Source organism: Lepidothrix coronata, unplaced genomic scaffold (genome assembly GCF_001604755.1).
Source record: "Lepidothrix coronata isolate B3197 unplaced genomic scaffold, Lepidothrix_coronata-1.0 Scaffold90, whole genome shotgun sequence".
In the NCBI taxonomy this organism is placed as follows: Eukaryota; Metazoa; Chordata; class Aves; order Passeriformes; family Pipridae; genus Lepidothrix; species Lepidothrix coronata.
In genome coordinates, this window is record NW_016690270.1 from 1520068 (window position 1) to 1535997 (window position 15930).

Here is a 15930-nt window from a genome sequence, read left to right on the forward strand (position 1 = left end):
TGTCTCTCCCCAGAACGCTGGGAGGGGGGCCGGCGTCCCCGGGATGACTATCGCAGGAGGAGTCCTCCCCCTCGGCGCAGGTACCTGGGGGCATAGCACACCTAGAGCTCTTGGCACTGTTACCACTGTAGCATCCTAGAAGCAGGCTTGTTAAAGGCATGTTGATGGATAACATTCATCTATCTGATCATGATTTGGAGATGACAAATGCTGAAAAAAAAAAAAAAAAAAAATCCCCAAATCAACCCCTCCACAAAATCGAGGTGAACTTTAAGTTGTGTTGAATGTTGGCTTTTGTCCTTAGGTGACTGTGCAGTTGGTAGTCAGTGCCCTCTGTCCTGGGCTTATCCTCATTCCTCCTAAAATCTGCTCGTCTTCTAGTCACACTTTCCCTTTCTTCCCCATACTTCAACTTAGGCTGTTCCATTCCTTTATTCCATAATGGCAGAACATGACATACAGCAGTTTAGCATTTCCATACCGATGGGTTTCTCCGCTTTGTTTGCAGAATTTAAATACTTCCCAAGCAGGCAGCTGTTTAATAATGGATCAAGTAACAGTTGCTTTAAACATCTGGAATCTTTACACTTTAGTGTTAGAATTAAAGCATCGTGTGATAATCCTGTCAGTCGAGGTTTGCAAACACACCTCTAATATATAGCAGGACTTTTGGGAACTGGCACGTTCTTGGACCCAGACTAGTTAGTCTGGTTGTTCAGATGTGCAGCGTGGTTTTTACAGGACTGAATTTACCTGTGGCAGGTGAGTGAAGTCCTCCCGAGTCAGGGTTTTCAAGCTTACCCTTTTGCTGTTGAAAAGAGAAAAAAGAAAAAAAAAATAACACATTAGGAGTATTGTTAGCTAATAGATGGTTGTACTGATGGCTTGTTTTTCATTTTTTTTATGCTTTTTGGTCCATCTATTAATAAAAATGAACCCGTTACAGAGTCACCATCATGTCTCTTCTCACCACCCTCTGAGTCTGCATTAGCCAGCCAACTAGCCCTTTCAGCGTCATGTGACCAGCGCGCCCCATGCAGCTTGGCTGGTGTCGTTTCACATGACCCAGGCATGGCCAGTCGTCAGGTTGCACCGCCCTTTGGTTCCCGAGCATGCTGTTTTCTCTCAGCCTTCTCTCCAACCTTAACCAAATCGGCAGCAGCCACCTCGACCGCCCACACATTCCCGGCCAATCAGCTCAGCTGTTTATTTACCAAATGTCTTCACAACAACTACAGCAGCAGCCTTCGGCTAACAAAAAAGCAGGAAAAATCCACAACACCCCCTTCGCCAACCAACTAAATACAACGCAACATCTGGCAAAACCTTTTCAGCAAATTCTTCTTGGCAGTCAGTCCGGCAGCCTCACCTCACCATTTCTAGCTTGTTGAAACCAAAGACTTGTAAGTTTTTCCTGCTTATACAGTTTACTGCTGGTTAAAATAAGGAGTAAGCGGCTTATAAGTAATTACTTTTCTCAATCAAAGGCTGGCTGTGCATAATTGAGTGGTAACGTACATATGTTGCTTGAGAAAACTTTTAAGGGTGATATGGAAGCTCTTACACTGTGAATAACGTAAAAACCAGGATATTTGCATGTGAGATGCCAAACTAAATTTTTAATAAAACTCTAACTAATGTAGCTTTTCCTTGCCAGAAAAATCCTATCACCTTTAAATGGTTTTACTAACAGTTTTCAAAACTTAAAACAATTACTTTTTGGGATGAACTGGGCCGAGCTAAGGTTATATTTTTAATTTTTTAATTTTTTTATAAGAAAATAGTCTAAACACACTCGATGGCATTAAAAATGACAATCACAAATATGCAGTTCTAATGTAGCACTTAATGGCATTATCAAATTGACACTGAGCGCATTTTCACTTTTTTTTCCCACTTGATATCTCTTATGCCTTGTTACGGACCTTTTTGGCTTGCATGGGTTCCAAAACATTTGCTCTGTGCTATTTTTTTTTTTTTTTTTTTTTTTTTTTTGGAACCACTTGTGGGACTTTGGTGTGGTGTTCTGGGCAGTGTATTTAGTTGAAATGGAAAGTGTTGCATTGGACAACTCTGCTCTGACGCATTCTTAGTTAAAGTGAATTCGTGGTTGGAAACGTGCTGTTCACACTGAGCTTGGTTTTACTGCCTAATCTTTCCATGCCTTTTACTGGATGATGGATGCCAGTTATTCTTGGCACGTTCCCTGGGCCCAACAGTGAGTTTGACAAGTTGGGAAATGCCTCACCCCGTTAATGCTCAAAGAATGGATAAAGTGCCTCACATCTGGTTTTCTGGTTTTAGATCACCACGAAGGAGAAGCTTCTCCCGGAGCCGCAGCAGGTACGAATCCCTTCCTTACCCCACCGACTGCTCTGGCCCGGAGGTGTGAAAAGGAACAGCCCAAAACAGCCCCGTGTGCTGTGCGCAATCAGACCGTAGTTTGGTTAAAAGGAAATGGGTTTGCTTCTGCCATGTTCTTTGCCTGGAATTACTCAGCTGTTTGAGATTCCAGAGTTAGCAGTGGAAGGATATTAAGAATAGAAGTATTTTCCATTCCGCAGCTGCCCTGTGGGTTTCTGCCAGTTTTTCCACAGACTTTGTGTTAATGTGCTACTCTTTGCCAGAAGTGTAGAATCATAGAACCATTTGGGTGGGAAAAGACCTTCAGGATTGAATCAGCCATAAATCAGGACAGTGATGAGGTTGGATTCTGCAAAAAAACCTGCTGCAAAGGACTAGGTGCCTGTGCACAGCACAGCATAAGCTGTTGGCTCAAGCTGATCCTTCTTCCCTAAAGGGAAGGTTAATGGCATCTGCAACAGGTTTCCTCTGGTTGAATAGTTCAAAAACTTCACTCCTGAAGGGAAGCTTCAGGAGCCTTGTTGGCCTAATTGAGCTTTGCTCTGATCATCTGGTGGTGTGATCTGTACCAGGTCCCTCTCCAGAGACAGAAGAAGAGAGAGATCGCTCTCACGGGAGAGGAACCACAAGCCTTCTCGCTCCTTTTCCAGGTCTCGCAGGTAAGAAGAGTCTTCCAGTACTTGTGTTCTGAGTAAAGATGTAAAAATGACTTTCTGTGCCTTGGCAATACTGATAAAGGTGGTGGTGGAGAAATACCTCTAGTATCTTACAAGGTTCTTCACCTTGAAGAATTAAATACTCAGTTTTATTAAATGAACAGTATCTTTTAAATGCTTTAATATCTGCTGATCGGGGCTGGGGGTTTTAAAGGAAAATCTGCTGCTCTTGGCACCTTGGATTTAACCAAACCTAACCTGTCTGTTGTCCTGCAGTCGCTCCAGGTCAAATGAGAGGAAATAGGACTGTGGGAAGGAGCTGTGTACAGGAAGTCAGGAGATCCGAGGCCAGGAGTATGTACAGAACATTGTTTTGTTTCGAAACTTCATAAAGCTTGGTGCATTTTTAAAATGTTTTAGCTGTTGAACTTGCTTTGTTCCTTGTATCTTGTAACAGGTGGCAAATGTAAAGATGTGAATCTGTATATGGTTCTGAGCAGATCCTATGATTTGTATTATTAATGGTTTTCCAATGTACCATCAGACATGGTTTGTGTGTGTGTGGAATGGTAAATGGTCTGTGTCCGTAGCTGGGGGGGTTTGCTGGGGCTCAGCTCTCAAGGGAGTGTGCTGGGATGGTGTGTTCCTTGTGGAATTGTGGCCTGGAGCAGAGCAGGATGTGGGTGCTCCATAGCCCAGTTGCAGGGAAGAGTCAGAGCAGCGAGCCAGTGGCACGGGGAGGGAAGGGCTGGGCTGCAGTTTCATCCAGCTCCAGTTCTGACTGCATTACTTGGAACTGAGCTGCTTTATATTCCATGAATTACAAATTTTTAGCTGTAGGATCAGTTAATTTTGTACTTGGTGTGAGTAGAGTCCTTAATTAGCCGGTTGTTGATTGACCATCTATTCCAGAACCTCTGAATAGACCAAATCCACAAGCAGAACTGACACCTGGAGTGGATGTGTTAAGTGTCTAATGGTACATTGTAAACTTTAGGAGTAAAACATTTCTTTACTGTACAAGACTTTTCATGTCACTTGTAAAATGTCTTTTGTGAGATCCTTGGGATTAAAGTTTTGGTTACAACTCGTTGTTCGGTATTTAACTCGTACCTGACTGACAGTCACCACACCTGGCTGTATATAGCTCACCTGAACTGTCCAACAGGGCTGTACCTGCAGGTCTCTGCTCACCTCTGCTCCTCGGGGAATTCCACGGGAATCCAGTCCCTTCAGCCAGGGTGGATTCAGGAGCTGATGGCACTTCTTGCCCAACAGGGATCCCCATAATGCTTCCTTGGAAAACCACCTAGAGATGCAAGGGTTCACTGGCTTTGCATCTTGGGTGTGGGTTGGGCACAGCATTGAAGGTGTTCTTCCTTTCTCAGTTTGGGAATTACTGGTCTGGAAACCAGAGCTTTGCATGAAGATTCACTCCCTGTAAAACTGTGGCACGACTGGAGAGCAAGTGGATGTCCCACAGTGCCCTGTTCCCTTGGTCCTGTATCCAAGAGAAGATGTGCTCCATTGGGTCAGTTGTGTGGTTTAGATATTAAATCCCTCACACTGAACAGTCTGATGATGGAATTTCTTTCACTGGTGCTGTCCAGGCAAGGACAAGGTGATGGTGAAGCTGTAAAGGAAGGACCTGCTGGTGCTGCCCCCTTGGCTGCTGAGTTCAGTGTCTGGATTGAGTGATTTTTTAATTACTCAGTACTATTTGTGTTTGGGCTTGATCTTAAAGGTCTTTTCTAACCTAAACGAGTGATTCTCCTGAGCAGTTAATGCTGTGTGCTGCGGTGTGTCACTGAAATGCAGGTGAGCTGGGAAAGCAGAGGCAGGTTCCCTGGCTCTTCCCTGACCCTCTTTTCCATGAGGAGGACCCTGTTTCCCCGCGGAGGGTGAGGGAGCAGCGGGTGGAGCCGGCCCGGGCCGTGCACTGCTGCAGGCCCCCGGCAGAGGTCAGGGCGGGCCCGGCCCGGGCGGCTCCTCCGCGCCGGGGCTGGGCCGCGTTTGCTCCCCAAGTGCCACATCCCGGCTGTGCTGGCGCTGCCCAGGGGCGTGCACAGCTCTGTTCCCTTTCCCTACGTGCTTCTGGCAGTGTCTGATGTGTGGAAGGGTCACAGCTTGTGGTGTCTCACGGCTGTTCCTCCTGTGGTTACGTGGGGGGACAGGGAGCCTTCAGTTGTTTCAGCTGCTGCAGGGAGAGAAATCTGAAGTGCCAGCGGGGAAGCAGGTTGTGGTTTTCATACCCAACAGAGTCTGCGGAACTGGAAGTATTTCAGCTTCGGGTTTCTGGCTATTTTACTCCTCAGCTGAATAAGGAAGTTGCCTCTTTGATCAGAACTGTGCTGGTTTTATATAATGGGGGGGATTGAAGGGAAACAAAGTAAGGAGCTTCTAGAGAAAGATGGGAAATATATAAATATGTAAAAATGCTGACTGATCAGCCCTTCCCCCAGGGTGTAATTAGCAAGAGTTATTTTTTATGCAGCAACACATTCATGGATTTCAGGCTTCCCATTCCTTTCTGTGAGGGAGTGACCGGCCTGGGAGTGTGATTTACAGGTAGAGCCTTGTGGCTTGTGTTTAATTCTCTGAAATTAAATGTACAAGGAAGTGTTGGTGTTGTAAGACCAGGGACAGCCCTTGCCTCTCCCCAGAGATTCTGAAACCAGGAAAAGCCACCAAGCAGTGTGTCCTGGCCAGGAGAGGACAGAGGGACACTATCCAAGGCTCCTTGACAGCACCCCATCCTCAGCCACAGCCCTGCTCCGAAGACCCCAGGGGTGGTGGGTCACTCACTGCTGCCTGACACCTTCCAAGTTGTCTGTGTCCTATTTCACGGTGTTGACAGTGATCTCAGCTGTGTTTCTAATTAGAGGAGAGGCTTAGCTGCCCCAGCTTCAGGCAGGAGCATCCTGGGGTTAATCCTGAGTTCTCTCAGGCTCCTCAGCAGTGCCTGAGCACATCCCAGAGGTTCTTTTCTCACACTGTCCCCGGGGAGATCATTGTGTGCAAATGGGTTTGGGAAGAAAAGGATCTTGTTTTTTTCTTTTTATGTCCATGCTGCTCCTTATTTATGACAGAAGATCATGTTAAGAATGTGCCTTGCACTTAGAAAAGGGAGAGGTTAAGGATGTTCCTGGTTTTGTTGCGATTTGTTCCACTGACCTTTGGGCGGGGTCGTGTTTGGGTGAGGAGTTGTGGCCCTCCCCAATAATGACAGTGCTTTTGGTTAAAAAAACTGTGTTTCAGCTACTCTGGAGAGCTGCTGCAGTTCAGTGTGCAGGATGACATGTCCACATCCACGTGGTAGTTGTGACAGGAAACTGGAGAAAAGCAGTGCTGACAGACAGTGTTAGAAAAACAAGGTAAAAAATTTCCCTGAAAAACAAAGTGAAGTACTTGCAACATTAGTTTTTGTCTGTTCCACTCAAATTCACCAGGTTTTGGGCTACAAGTGACCCTCTTCAGAAAGCTGAAGGAAGCCAGTGTAATCATATTCAGTGCTAATGTCAAAATTGAGCCTTGGGAAGAGTTGCAGCCAAAGCCCAGTTTAGAGGGGGAGTCTGGCAATTTCTGCTTTCTCCTCTATTAAACTGATTTGCCTCCTTGCTAAAAGAGCAGAAAAGAACTTTAGAAGTCCAGAGCCGAGTGTAGTAGCTTTTATTTTTTTTTCTTGGACAAGCAGGTGTGCAGTGTTATCCCCCCCTCTTCCTCCAAACCCGACCTGGTTGTGGAGCTCTGCTCTTCTTGTCCTCCAGCCATACCAGGAACTAAAACACGTTACTGATCGAAGATCCTTGTGTTTCATCCTTTCTGTGCCTTTGCATTTTCTTTTGTTTGAAGTCAGAGGAGATCAGAGAGAACCACACAGTGCCTGTAGATGTTGTGCACCAGCCCTGGAGCAGGTTACAGGTTATCATCTCTGAACTTCTTCGTGGGGACCTGCCAGCAGAACCCACCTCTGGACGTGACCAGTGCCTGAGCAGTTGTGCAGCCTTTTTCTGCTGTTATCACCTCTTTTCAGCTTCTAGTTTTACTTTCATCTGCCATTATCTCATCACCTTGAGATGCCCCCAATGTCTCCTGACACAAAGATCCTCAGTGTCTGAACATTTGACAAACTTTCCAGTTTCTGCCGGATTTAATCCCTGTCCTGTACCCACATTCAAATCCTACACCAGAAATACCACCCAAAACCTGAGCTGCAGTCCCCACCACGAATCCCCCTGCTCTGGTGCTGTTGTAGTGCAGAGTCTCTTGGCTGGAAAAGGAGAAACACTGAAAAAACCGGGGCATCAACCCCTTTTGCAAACAGAAGGCCGAAGGGCAGGAGTGCAATTCCAGTCGCTCCGGTTCGACCTTAGCTCCCACACATGAGGTGCTGGCACAGGGCTGTAAAGGGGCAGGTCTGCATTTCCCTGGTGCTGGAATGCAGCTGGCTCCCACTTCACACCTCAACCTGCCAAGGAGAGGCAAAATAAAGCCAATTTTCGCTTTGGCAACGTTCACAGTCAGCCGGTGAAGCGGCTGCCGGAGCTGAAGCCGCATCCCCTCTGCGTGAGGAGTGTTCTGGCTTCCTAGAAACAGTCACTGTCTGGGGTGGCTCTTTCATTTCTGCAGCTTCACTGGGGCACGGCCACAAGTTCCCTCTGTTAGTGCCCTTCAAACAAACACTGTTGGGGACTAAAATAAACACGAGGTCCAGACAAATATAAAGTAGACGATGCAAGAGGAACGCTATGTTCGTTCCCAAGTGATTCATCCGGCTATTATTTAATAATTTAGTGTCTGACATAACTTGGGAGTTGAACAAATCTTCACATCGATTTGGGTGGTGTTTGTGCTTGGTCCTCTAAGTAAGATTTTCTGTGGGAGTGATCCCAGCCAGGAAAGGGAAGTGTGTGTCCTTCCCAGATAGATTCTGTCACTGATTACAATGGTATTACTCCCTGACTACCAGAGGATTCGTCCTGCTGCAGTCAGATTGTTGTCCCTAGGCATTTGCTGGACAACACAGACACTGACAGGCTGTGATGGGCTGATGGCACCACCCCCAAAACAACAAGGACGTGGTGTGACAGGCCCTGGGCAGCCCCAGCCCTCCCTTCTATCAGGGTGGGGCAGTGGTAGCAGGGTGGGGCACTGTGTCACCCTGGGTGTCACTTGGGAAAATCAGCCCTGCCAGCTGTGAGACAGGCATTATCTCCCTGTGGGCAGAGGCTGCTTAGAACATGAATATTCAACAATATTCATCAGGAAGACCCAGCACCGTCCGGCCTTCCCCACTGACTGACAGCTCAACGTCAGTGTTTGCAGTCACTGTTTCATAAAATCCCAGACTGGTTTGCATTGGAAGAGACCTTAAAGCTCATCCCATTCTGCAGCCCTTCCACTAGCCCAGGTTGCTCAGAGCTTCGTTCAGCCTGGCCTTGGACACTTCCAGGGTGGCAGCCACAGCTTCCCTGGGCCACCTGTGCCAGGGCCTCACCCCCCTTTCAGGGAACATTCCTCCCAATATCACACCTAACACTGCCCTCTGGCAGTGGGAAGCCATTCCCCCTTGTCCTTTCCCTCCAGCTCTTCATGAAGAATCCCCCTCTCCCTTCCCTGTAGCCCTTCAGGCACTGGAAGGTGCTGTGAGGGCTCCATGTATTTCTGACTAACACCAGTGGTTTTGCTCTGCCTGCCCTGGGGCCGCGCCTTCCTGGTGCTGGATTGATCAGCTTTTCATGCACTTGTACTATAAACTTTGTGGGAGGAGGCTGCCCCAGCTGGGGAGATAGGCTGGCTCCAGGTGTGTCCACTGCAGCTCCTGCCAAGTTGTCCCTCAGCTGCCTGGCTGACACGTGCCGCTCGCAAACTCGTGGAGGAAAGTTCACCAGAACTGGACTCAGGAGTTCCCCTGCGCAGGGGACATTTGGCAGGGACCCGTGGGGTATTTTTTGACCTGTAGACATGTTTTTAGGGTTTCAAGTTTCTTAGAATCACGGAGTCATTTAGGTTGGAAAAGCCCTCTAAGTTCAAGTCCAGCCATTCCCCCGTTGCTGTGTTCACCACTAACCTGTGTTCCCAAGTGCCACGTCCACGCTTTTCTAACACTTCCAAGGATGGTGACTCCACCACTGCACTGGACAGCCTGTTCCAGTGCCTGACCACCCTTTTGGGGAAGAAATTTTCCTGATGTCCAACCTGAATTTCCGTGGCACAGCTTGAGGCCATTTCCTCTTGTCCTGTCCCTTGTTCCCTGGGAGCAGAGCCCAACCCCCACCCAGCTCCACCCTCCTGTCAGGGAGTTGCAGAGAGTGAGAAGGAGCCTCCTTTTCTCCAGGCTGAGCCCCCCCCAGCTCCCTGAGCTGCTCCTGGTGCTCCAGACCCTTCCCCAGCTCCATTCCCTTCTCTGGACACGCTCCAGCACCTCGATGGCTTTCCTGTCATGAGGAGTCCAGAACTGAACCCAGGATTCGAGGTGCCTTAGCAGTGCCCAGCACAAAGGGACAGTCCCCAGTTTCACAACCTCCTTCTCCCTCTTTGTCTCCCTCCTGCTCCCTTTGTGGATTTACAGTTGATCATCTCTAAACTTTTCAGTGTTCTGCAAAGCCCAGGTTTGTTATGGAGGTGGGAAGGGCTCTGGTGCAGCACCACTGCTGGTGGGTGAAGTACAGGACATTTTAAACCTGTTTCCATCCTCTGTGGCACTGCTCAGAGCAGCTCCAAGTCCCAGTGAATTTCCTTCCAAAAGGCGAGGCCCAGAAACCAGCGAGGGGGGCTGAAACCGAAAGAAAAAGGTTTTATTTTGGCACCTGGAATTCCCCGACCTTGATCCCTGTTTGGTGGACCCGGGCAGAGCTCCATCAGAGTGTGTGGAGCACGTTCATCCCCACTGTCCAGCTCAGGGCCAAGCGGGGGCTCGGTGTGGGGTGAGAGCTGCTGCTTCATCCCCACTCCCGGAAATCCTGCTCTGCACAGAGAAGGGAAAGTGCAATCGACCCTTACCCTGTCAAGGTGGTGGCTCTCATATCACCACCGATGGGTTTATTGCCATGTCAGCTGTCCCCTCCCATTCCCTCTGCTCCACACCAGACTGTGCACCAGCACAAGTCACTGTGCAAGACAGGGGTCTGTCCATCTGTCTGTCTGTCCGTGGACCGAGTGCTGCCCTCCTACATGGCATGATCGGGCATGATCAGGGCTGATCTGCCCCTGGCTCTTCCCCTTCCCTCCCTCTCCCCACGCCCAGCCCTTCCCCTCGCCCCCGAGCACAGGGGAGAATGAATCACGACCCTGTGCCCACCCTCACCTGGAGTGGTGGCATTCCCAAAATGCATGACATGGACAGGGAGATCCCAGGGGATGGTGACACACGGTGAGCCAGCAGGATGGGTGAGCGGGCCAGCAGGCACCTCCCAGAGCACAGGTTTGTGTGGGACAGACCATTTTGGTATCACCAAAATATTTATTTTGGAGTGGGAGTGGAGGGACTTGCTTTGCACCCTCCTGTCTGAGTGCTCTGAGCAGAGGGTGCTCCACCAAATCGGGGCTGTTTTAGAGGTGACATCATGAGCAAGTGTTCAGTCAACAGCTCCCGCTGTCACCTCCTTCTCACACAGAGCTGTGAGGGGCCAGATCGAGCTCCCGATGGATTTCAAACCATCCCATGGCTTGGGGAGCAACAAATCCCTCGTCAGCACCACTGTGCCACACGTGGGAAGAAGCTTCCATGGGCCTGGCTGCACCAAGAGCTGCTGAGGGCTGGGGACTCCAGGAGCCACATGGATGGGAGCAATCCCACCCCATGCTCCCCTTCCTTATTCCCACCAGGGGGTGAATCCTGCTGTGGAAGATCCCGGTGTTCCTGGAGAAGTCCCTGTCCTCCCTCTGCTCTCGCTGCGATGCCTGTGGGGAATTGCTGGCTGCAAAACAACCCCCTGTGTGGACGTTTTGGATGGACCTTCTTCCCTGCAGGAAGCTGTGCAGGAGGCTGGAGCCGCTCGGTTCCCAGCGGGGTGTCCGTGCCCCCTCCGTGGTGCCAGGGGTCTGCCCCGTCCTGCGCCGGGGCTGTGGGCAATGAGGTGAAGCAGCAAGTGAATAAAGGGGCAGACGGGCGCGGGGTTCGGAGCCAGGTACTCCAGCCATGCTCCGAACAATGAGGCCTTTGCTGCCAGCAAAAAAACCCCACAAAGCTTCCAAGCTGCTCATGGAAAGTCAGTGAAGCAATTACGTTAATGACTCTGAATGGGGCTAAAAACAATCTTGGATGAAAACGAGTGAGGGGCCGAATGAAGCGACCGATTCATAGCCCGGCTCCGCATCCAGGAATATTTCCAGTAAGCAAAGGCCTTGTTTTAGGCACTGTCTCATCCCCCATTTGTGCCTGGTGGGACTGTATTTCCACTCTGCTGGGTCTGGTGTCTCATCAAAATGCCTTCATAAATGGGGCAAACAAGGGCTGGATATGGCAGGGAAACAGTCAATTAACACGATCCGAGTTCTTTTAGGGGCAGAGTTAATCAAGCATTCAGCGTTTTGTCATTCTTGTCTTTCTTTCCTGGGAAAATCCTATTAGTATAAAATCACTTAATTGGGCACTTCAAAGAGCTGATGGGAAAACAGGCTTCGCTGGGATATAAACGCCCTCCAGCCGAACACTGGGTTCATTTAGATTTCTGCTGGAGCGTGAGGCTTTCATTAAGAGCCTTCACGTTTCCCACTTAAAAGAAAAAAGCTTGTTAGTAGAGATAATAAAAAAAAAAACGCACGCACACAAAAAATTCTTGGTGATTTGAATGTTGCTGAAGAGGGTTTTTATGGCCGGAATACCCAGGACTTTGTCCCAGCAGAGCCTCCTACGCCTCCGGAGAGCCCCTGTCGATCTGCTGTCCCAACTCAGTGATTTCACACCTGCCCGGGGTGTTCTGGCGAGTAAAAGCTGTCTGAGGAGGAAAAAAAGTCACCCCAGTGCCCCACAGAGGGGGGGGACACAGCCCTGGTTGGACCTTTGGGGTGTAGGAAGGTGTGTTTTGTAGGACTGAGCCCCAACTCCGTGGGCTCGTCCCTCTCTCTGTGCTGGGATGGAGATGCTGTGTTAGTTCTCCCCATTCTCAGGTTGTTTCCCTGGGCAGAAATTCAGGTTTTTGCAGAGTTTATGTTTATCCCACCTTGAAAAATAAGTGTGTGCCCTGATCTCTGCCAACTCCATCCCAAAAGACCTGAGGGATGCTCATCTGCCCGACTCTTTGCTGTTTTTCCCTCTATGCTGGTTGATGTAACAGGAATATTATATTCTATTCCCCCCTCCCAAAAAAAACCTAATTCACGTACACCTTTGACCACTAAATCTCAAAACCATCTAAAATCCCTACATGTAGGTATTGGTGTGCATTTAAAACAGTGGTTATGAGCACGGGTTGGACCTCAGCATGTGATTCCCACCAAATGGGGCTCCACAAAGCCGCATTTCCCCGGGTTCCATCCCATCCAAGCCTGGAGTATTCAAAGCCTGACTCCTTCCCTCAATTCAAACCACTCCCTGCTCCATGCTGGAGCTCCCACCCACCTCCCCTTGGCTTTTGGGGGTGCTGCTGCCCATGTCAGAGTGGGACACGGGGCAGGGGATGAGGCTGGCAGTCAGAAGTGATGTGCCCCAGCACGTTCCCTGATGGATCTCTGGCTGTGCCGGGCTGCGGACGGGCTGAGTCACCCTCTCCTGCTGTGAGTAATGTGTTTGCATCCGTGTCTTCAGAGACTTCCACTCCCTTCAGTGTCTGCAGAACCCACCTGGGGAGATCCCCTGGGGATGAAACTCTCCAAAGGCTCCATGGCCAAGGTAGTGGCTGCCACTCAGTATTTGGGTGCCCCTGATGCTGGGAAGGAGGTTTCTTTGAAATGTGCAGGCATTTAATATGTTCCTCTTGCTTCCAGGCATTAGGATGAGCTGTTCAAGGAAATATAAAGACTGATTCTCCCACGATCACACCCCTCCAGGGTGGGGGTTTGGGACCCCTCGGGGAGGGGCACAGGGGAGGTGACAGATCCCACAGGGTGGCTATAAATGGTGAGGAGGAAATACCCCATCAGCCCTCAGCACTGATCCTGGTCCCCAGCTCCCTGTCTCTGCCTTCCCCCTCCTCATTCTTGTTGTGGGACTGAACATGAGTCACCTTTGGGATTTTCTTAAAGTTCCTGTACCACCTTCTTTCTTAATCACACTTCCCCCTCTCCCCCTTTTTCTCTGGTGATGCCACTGCAGATGTGCCCATGGACTCCCTGACCCAGACCCTGACGCCATCCCTCTCCCCACTTCCCATTTCCAATAACCCACTTGGCTGAGGTCTCCTCTGACTGTGCAGCCAGAGCTCCCCAGTTCCCAGAGCAAGGAAAGCGAGAGCGGAGCTGGCGACAGCCAGAAACCTGCTCCCCCCATCCCAGGGCACAGGGAGCAGATCCCCACCCCACCAAAAATCACTGAGAGAATTATGGAGTCACTTTCCTGGGGGAAAACCTGTGTCTGATTGACTTTCTGGCTGGTTTAGCCCTGGGATGGATCCCTGGTGGAACTGGGATGTTCTCAGCAGCCAGGCTGGTCGGTTATCTCACTGGCACTTCACTTTTTGAATCCTTCACTGTTGCATCAGCAGCTACAGAGCTGCTCCAGGTTGCACAAGCTCCTTCCTCTGCCACTTTAAAAAGCTGCTGGTTGGAAGTTCCCATTCCCTTCTGATTCCCTTCTGTGTACTTGGGGAGCTTTTATGGGAAAAACAAAAGAGGTGGTTTAAGCAGGGAGCATCCTCTGGTAAATGCTGCTTCATCCCAGAGCCCCAGCTGGAGGCTGTGCTGCCCCGGTGCTGAATCAGGATCCATCTCATCCCTCACATCCAGAGGGATCAAACCCACACCTGCAGCTGGAGCAGAGCTGGAGCTTGGCAAGGAAATGATCTGCTACCACACAGCACCACGTCCACCCTCTGCAGTGCAGCTCTGAAGGCTGCTCACTGCAGCCAGCAGCAGAAATCATTCCCAGGTGGAAAGAACAGCGACAGCTTCCCTGTCCCAGCTTGCCCTCTCCTCTCCCTGCATGTTACAAAGACAGGATGAATTTGGGAGCGTTTGGGTCCAGATTGCAGCTTTCCAGGATGGATTTTCTGCAATGTGTGGTATTAATTTAAGACACTTTACATTCTCCTTTCACCTTTCCTGCCCATCCCACTGTGCCTGTCAGGAGGCAGCCAAGGTGCTGAGCAGCCACCACCCACCCAAATCCCAGCAACTTGGCCTGGCCCAGCACCATGGAGTGGGGACTAGTGATGTCAAAACCCTCTTGCACTGTGGCAGCCTCCAGCCAAACATGCCCAAACATATTCTCCAGCTGCTCCAGCCAGTGGGAAGCTGCTGGTCCAGCCGGGACAAGCACAAGTGGTTTCCACACTGAGGGTCCTGCTCAGCACCCCAGCACCCACCAGCTCCAGGGGCCTTCGAGGAGGTCTGGCATTCCCAAGGGATCACTTTAACATGGTCTTTGTCACTTGGAAGTGTGCTGTCACCTTCTCGTGCCCACGCCAGCAGGTTGTGTTTGTCCCCATGTGCCCAGGCCGTGATGCCTCAGTGTCTGGGCAGCGTGTGCTGGGCTGGGAGGGGGCTGCAGGATATGGCCCCCATGCACTGGGTGGGCTAAATCCAAGGGCATAATTTATCCTGCCACAGGGCAGGGATGGACCAAAAACCAGGCACAGGGGCAGGTGCCCTCTGGCCCCAGCAGAAGCTGCCCTGGCTTCACACCTTTCCTGCCTGTGGACTTGGATGCACTTCCCACCTAAGCCACAGATCCCCCCAAATACTCGCCACCGGTTCCTGCAGGACATGCATGGACTTGTTCCTCCTCCTCATCCCTGGCCCGGAGCCTGCAGGACTCAGACAGCAGATCCTTCCCCAAACACTTTCCTCCGGCCGCAGCGGGTGCTGGGGGTCCAGCACGTGGAGCAGAGCCAGACCTGGGGGAGAAAATCCATCTGGAGGGGCCAGGGGTGGCCCAGGACAGGTTGGGCAGCACTTGGGGACCAGGGCAGCATCATCCTGGCACGGCTCTGAGGTGGGCACCCCGAGGGGCTGAGCTGTCCCTTCCTTAATCCACTATCCCCCTTCCCACAGTGACCCGGTGGGCGGGACAGCCTGGGTGGGGTGGGACCCCCCCTCGAGCCAACTAAACCCCTGCATCTCCCAGCTGGGATGGGGCACCCCTGTATCCATTGCTGAGGGGTCCCTGTATCCTCTATCCTGTATTCCCTATCCCCCTGTGTCCCTGATGGGGGGGTCTCTCTGTCCCGACTCCCCTCTAGGAAGGGGGTCACTGTATCTCCTAACAGGGGCGTCCCTGTATCCCCTGATGGGGGGATCCTTGCAACCCCCTGGGAACGGGGTCCCTACATCCCCTGATGGGGGGGGGTCCCTCCATCCCTTACTGGGGGTTGGCCCTGAGCCCACCCAACGTTCCTGTATTTCCTAACAGGGGGATCCCAGCAACCCCCTAGGAAGGAGGTCCCTGTATGTGCTAACTGGGGGGTTCCTGTGGCCCCTAATGCCGGGTCCCTGCACCCCTAAGGAAGGGGGTCGCTGGACCTCCTAACGCGGGGGTCCCTGTAGCCCCTAATACCAGGTCCCCGCACCCCCTAGAAGGAGGGGGTCCCCTCTCCCTGTGCCCGGGGTCCCGTCCCGTCCCGTCCCGCTGGCACCGCGCGCATTCCCGGCACCGGGGCCCGGGACGGCGGCGGCGGTGGGGGGATCACATACGGGGTACGTGGGTTATGGGTACACGCGAGCGGTCCCCGGGGCGGGGCCGGGAGGGAAATCCCTGGCGACGCGGGGAGCGGCGGGCTGGCCCCGCCCCGGCTCTCCGCTATAAAGGCGGCGA

General features: G+C 51.3%; 1 protein-coding gene across 1 annotated transcript in view; it reads left to right on the forward strand.

The window, feature by feature from the left end:
- SRSF3 (serine and arginine rich splicing factor 3) overlaps positions 1-4110 on the forward strand; it is a 6282-nt gene extending 2172 nt beyond the window's left edge. Inside the window, 5 exon segments of the mRNA XM_017821411.1 lie at positions 14-21; positions 23-80; positions 2305-2343; positions 2937-3023; positions 3297-4110. Coding sequence (XP_017676900.1) covers positions 14-21; positions 23-80; positions 2305-2343; positions 2937-3023; positions 3297-3324 — 220 coding nt within the window. The 3' untranslated portion in view covers positions 3325-4110.
- Positions 4111-15930: the final 11820 nt, after the last annotated feature.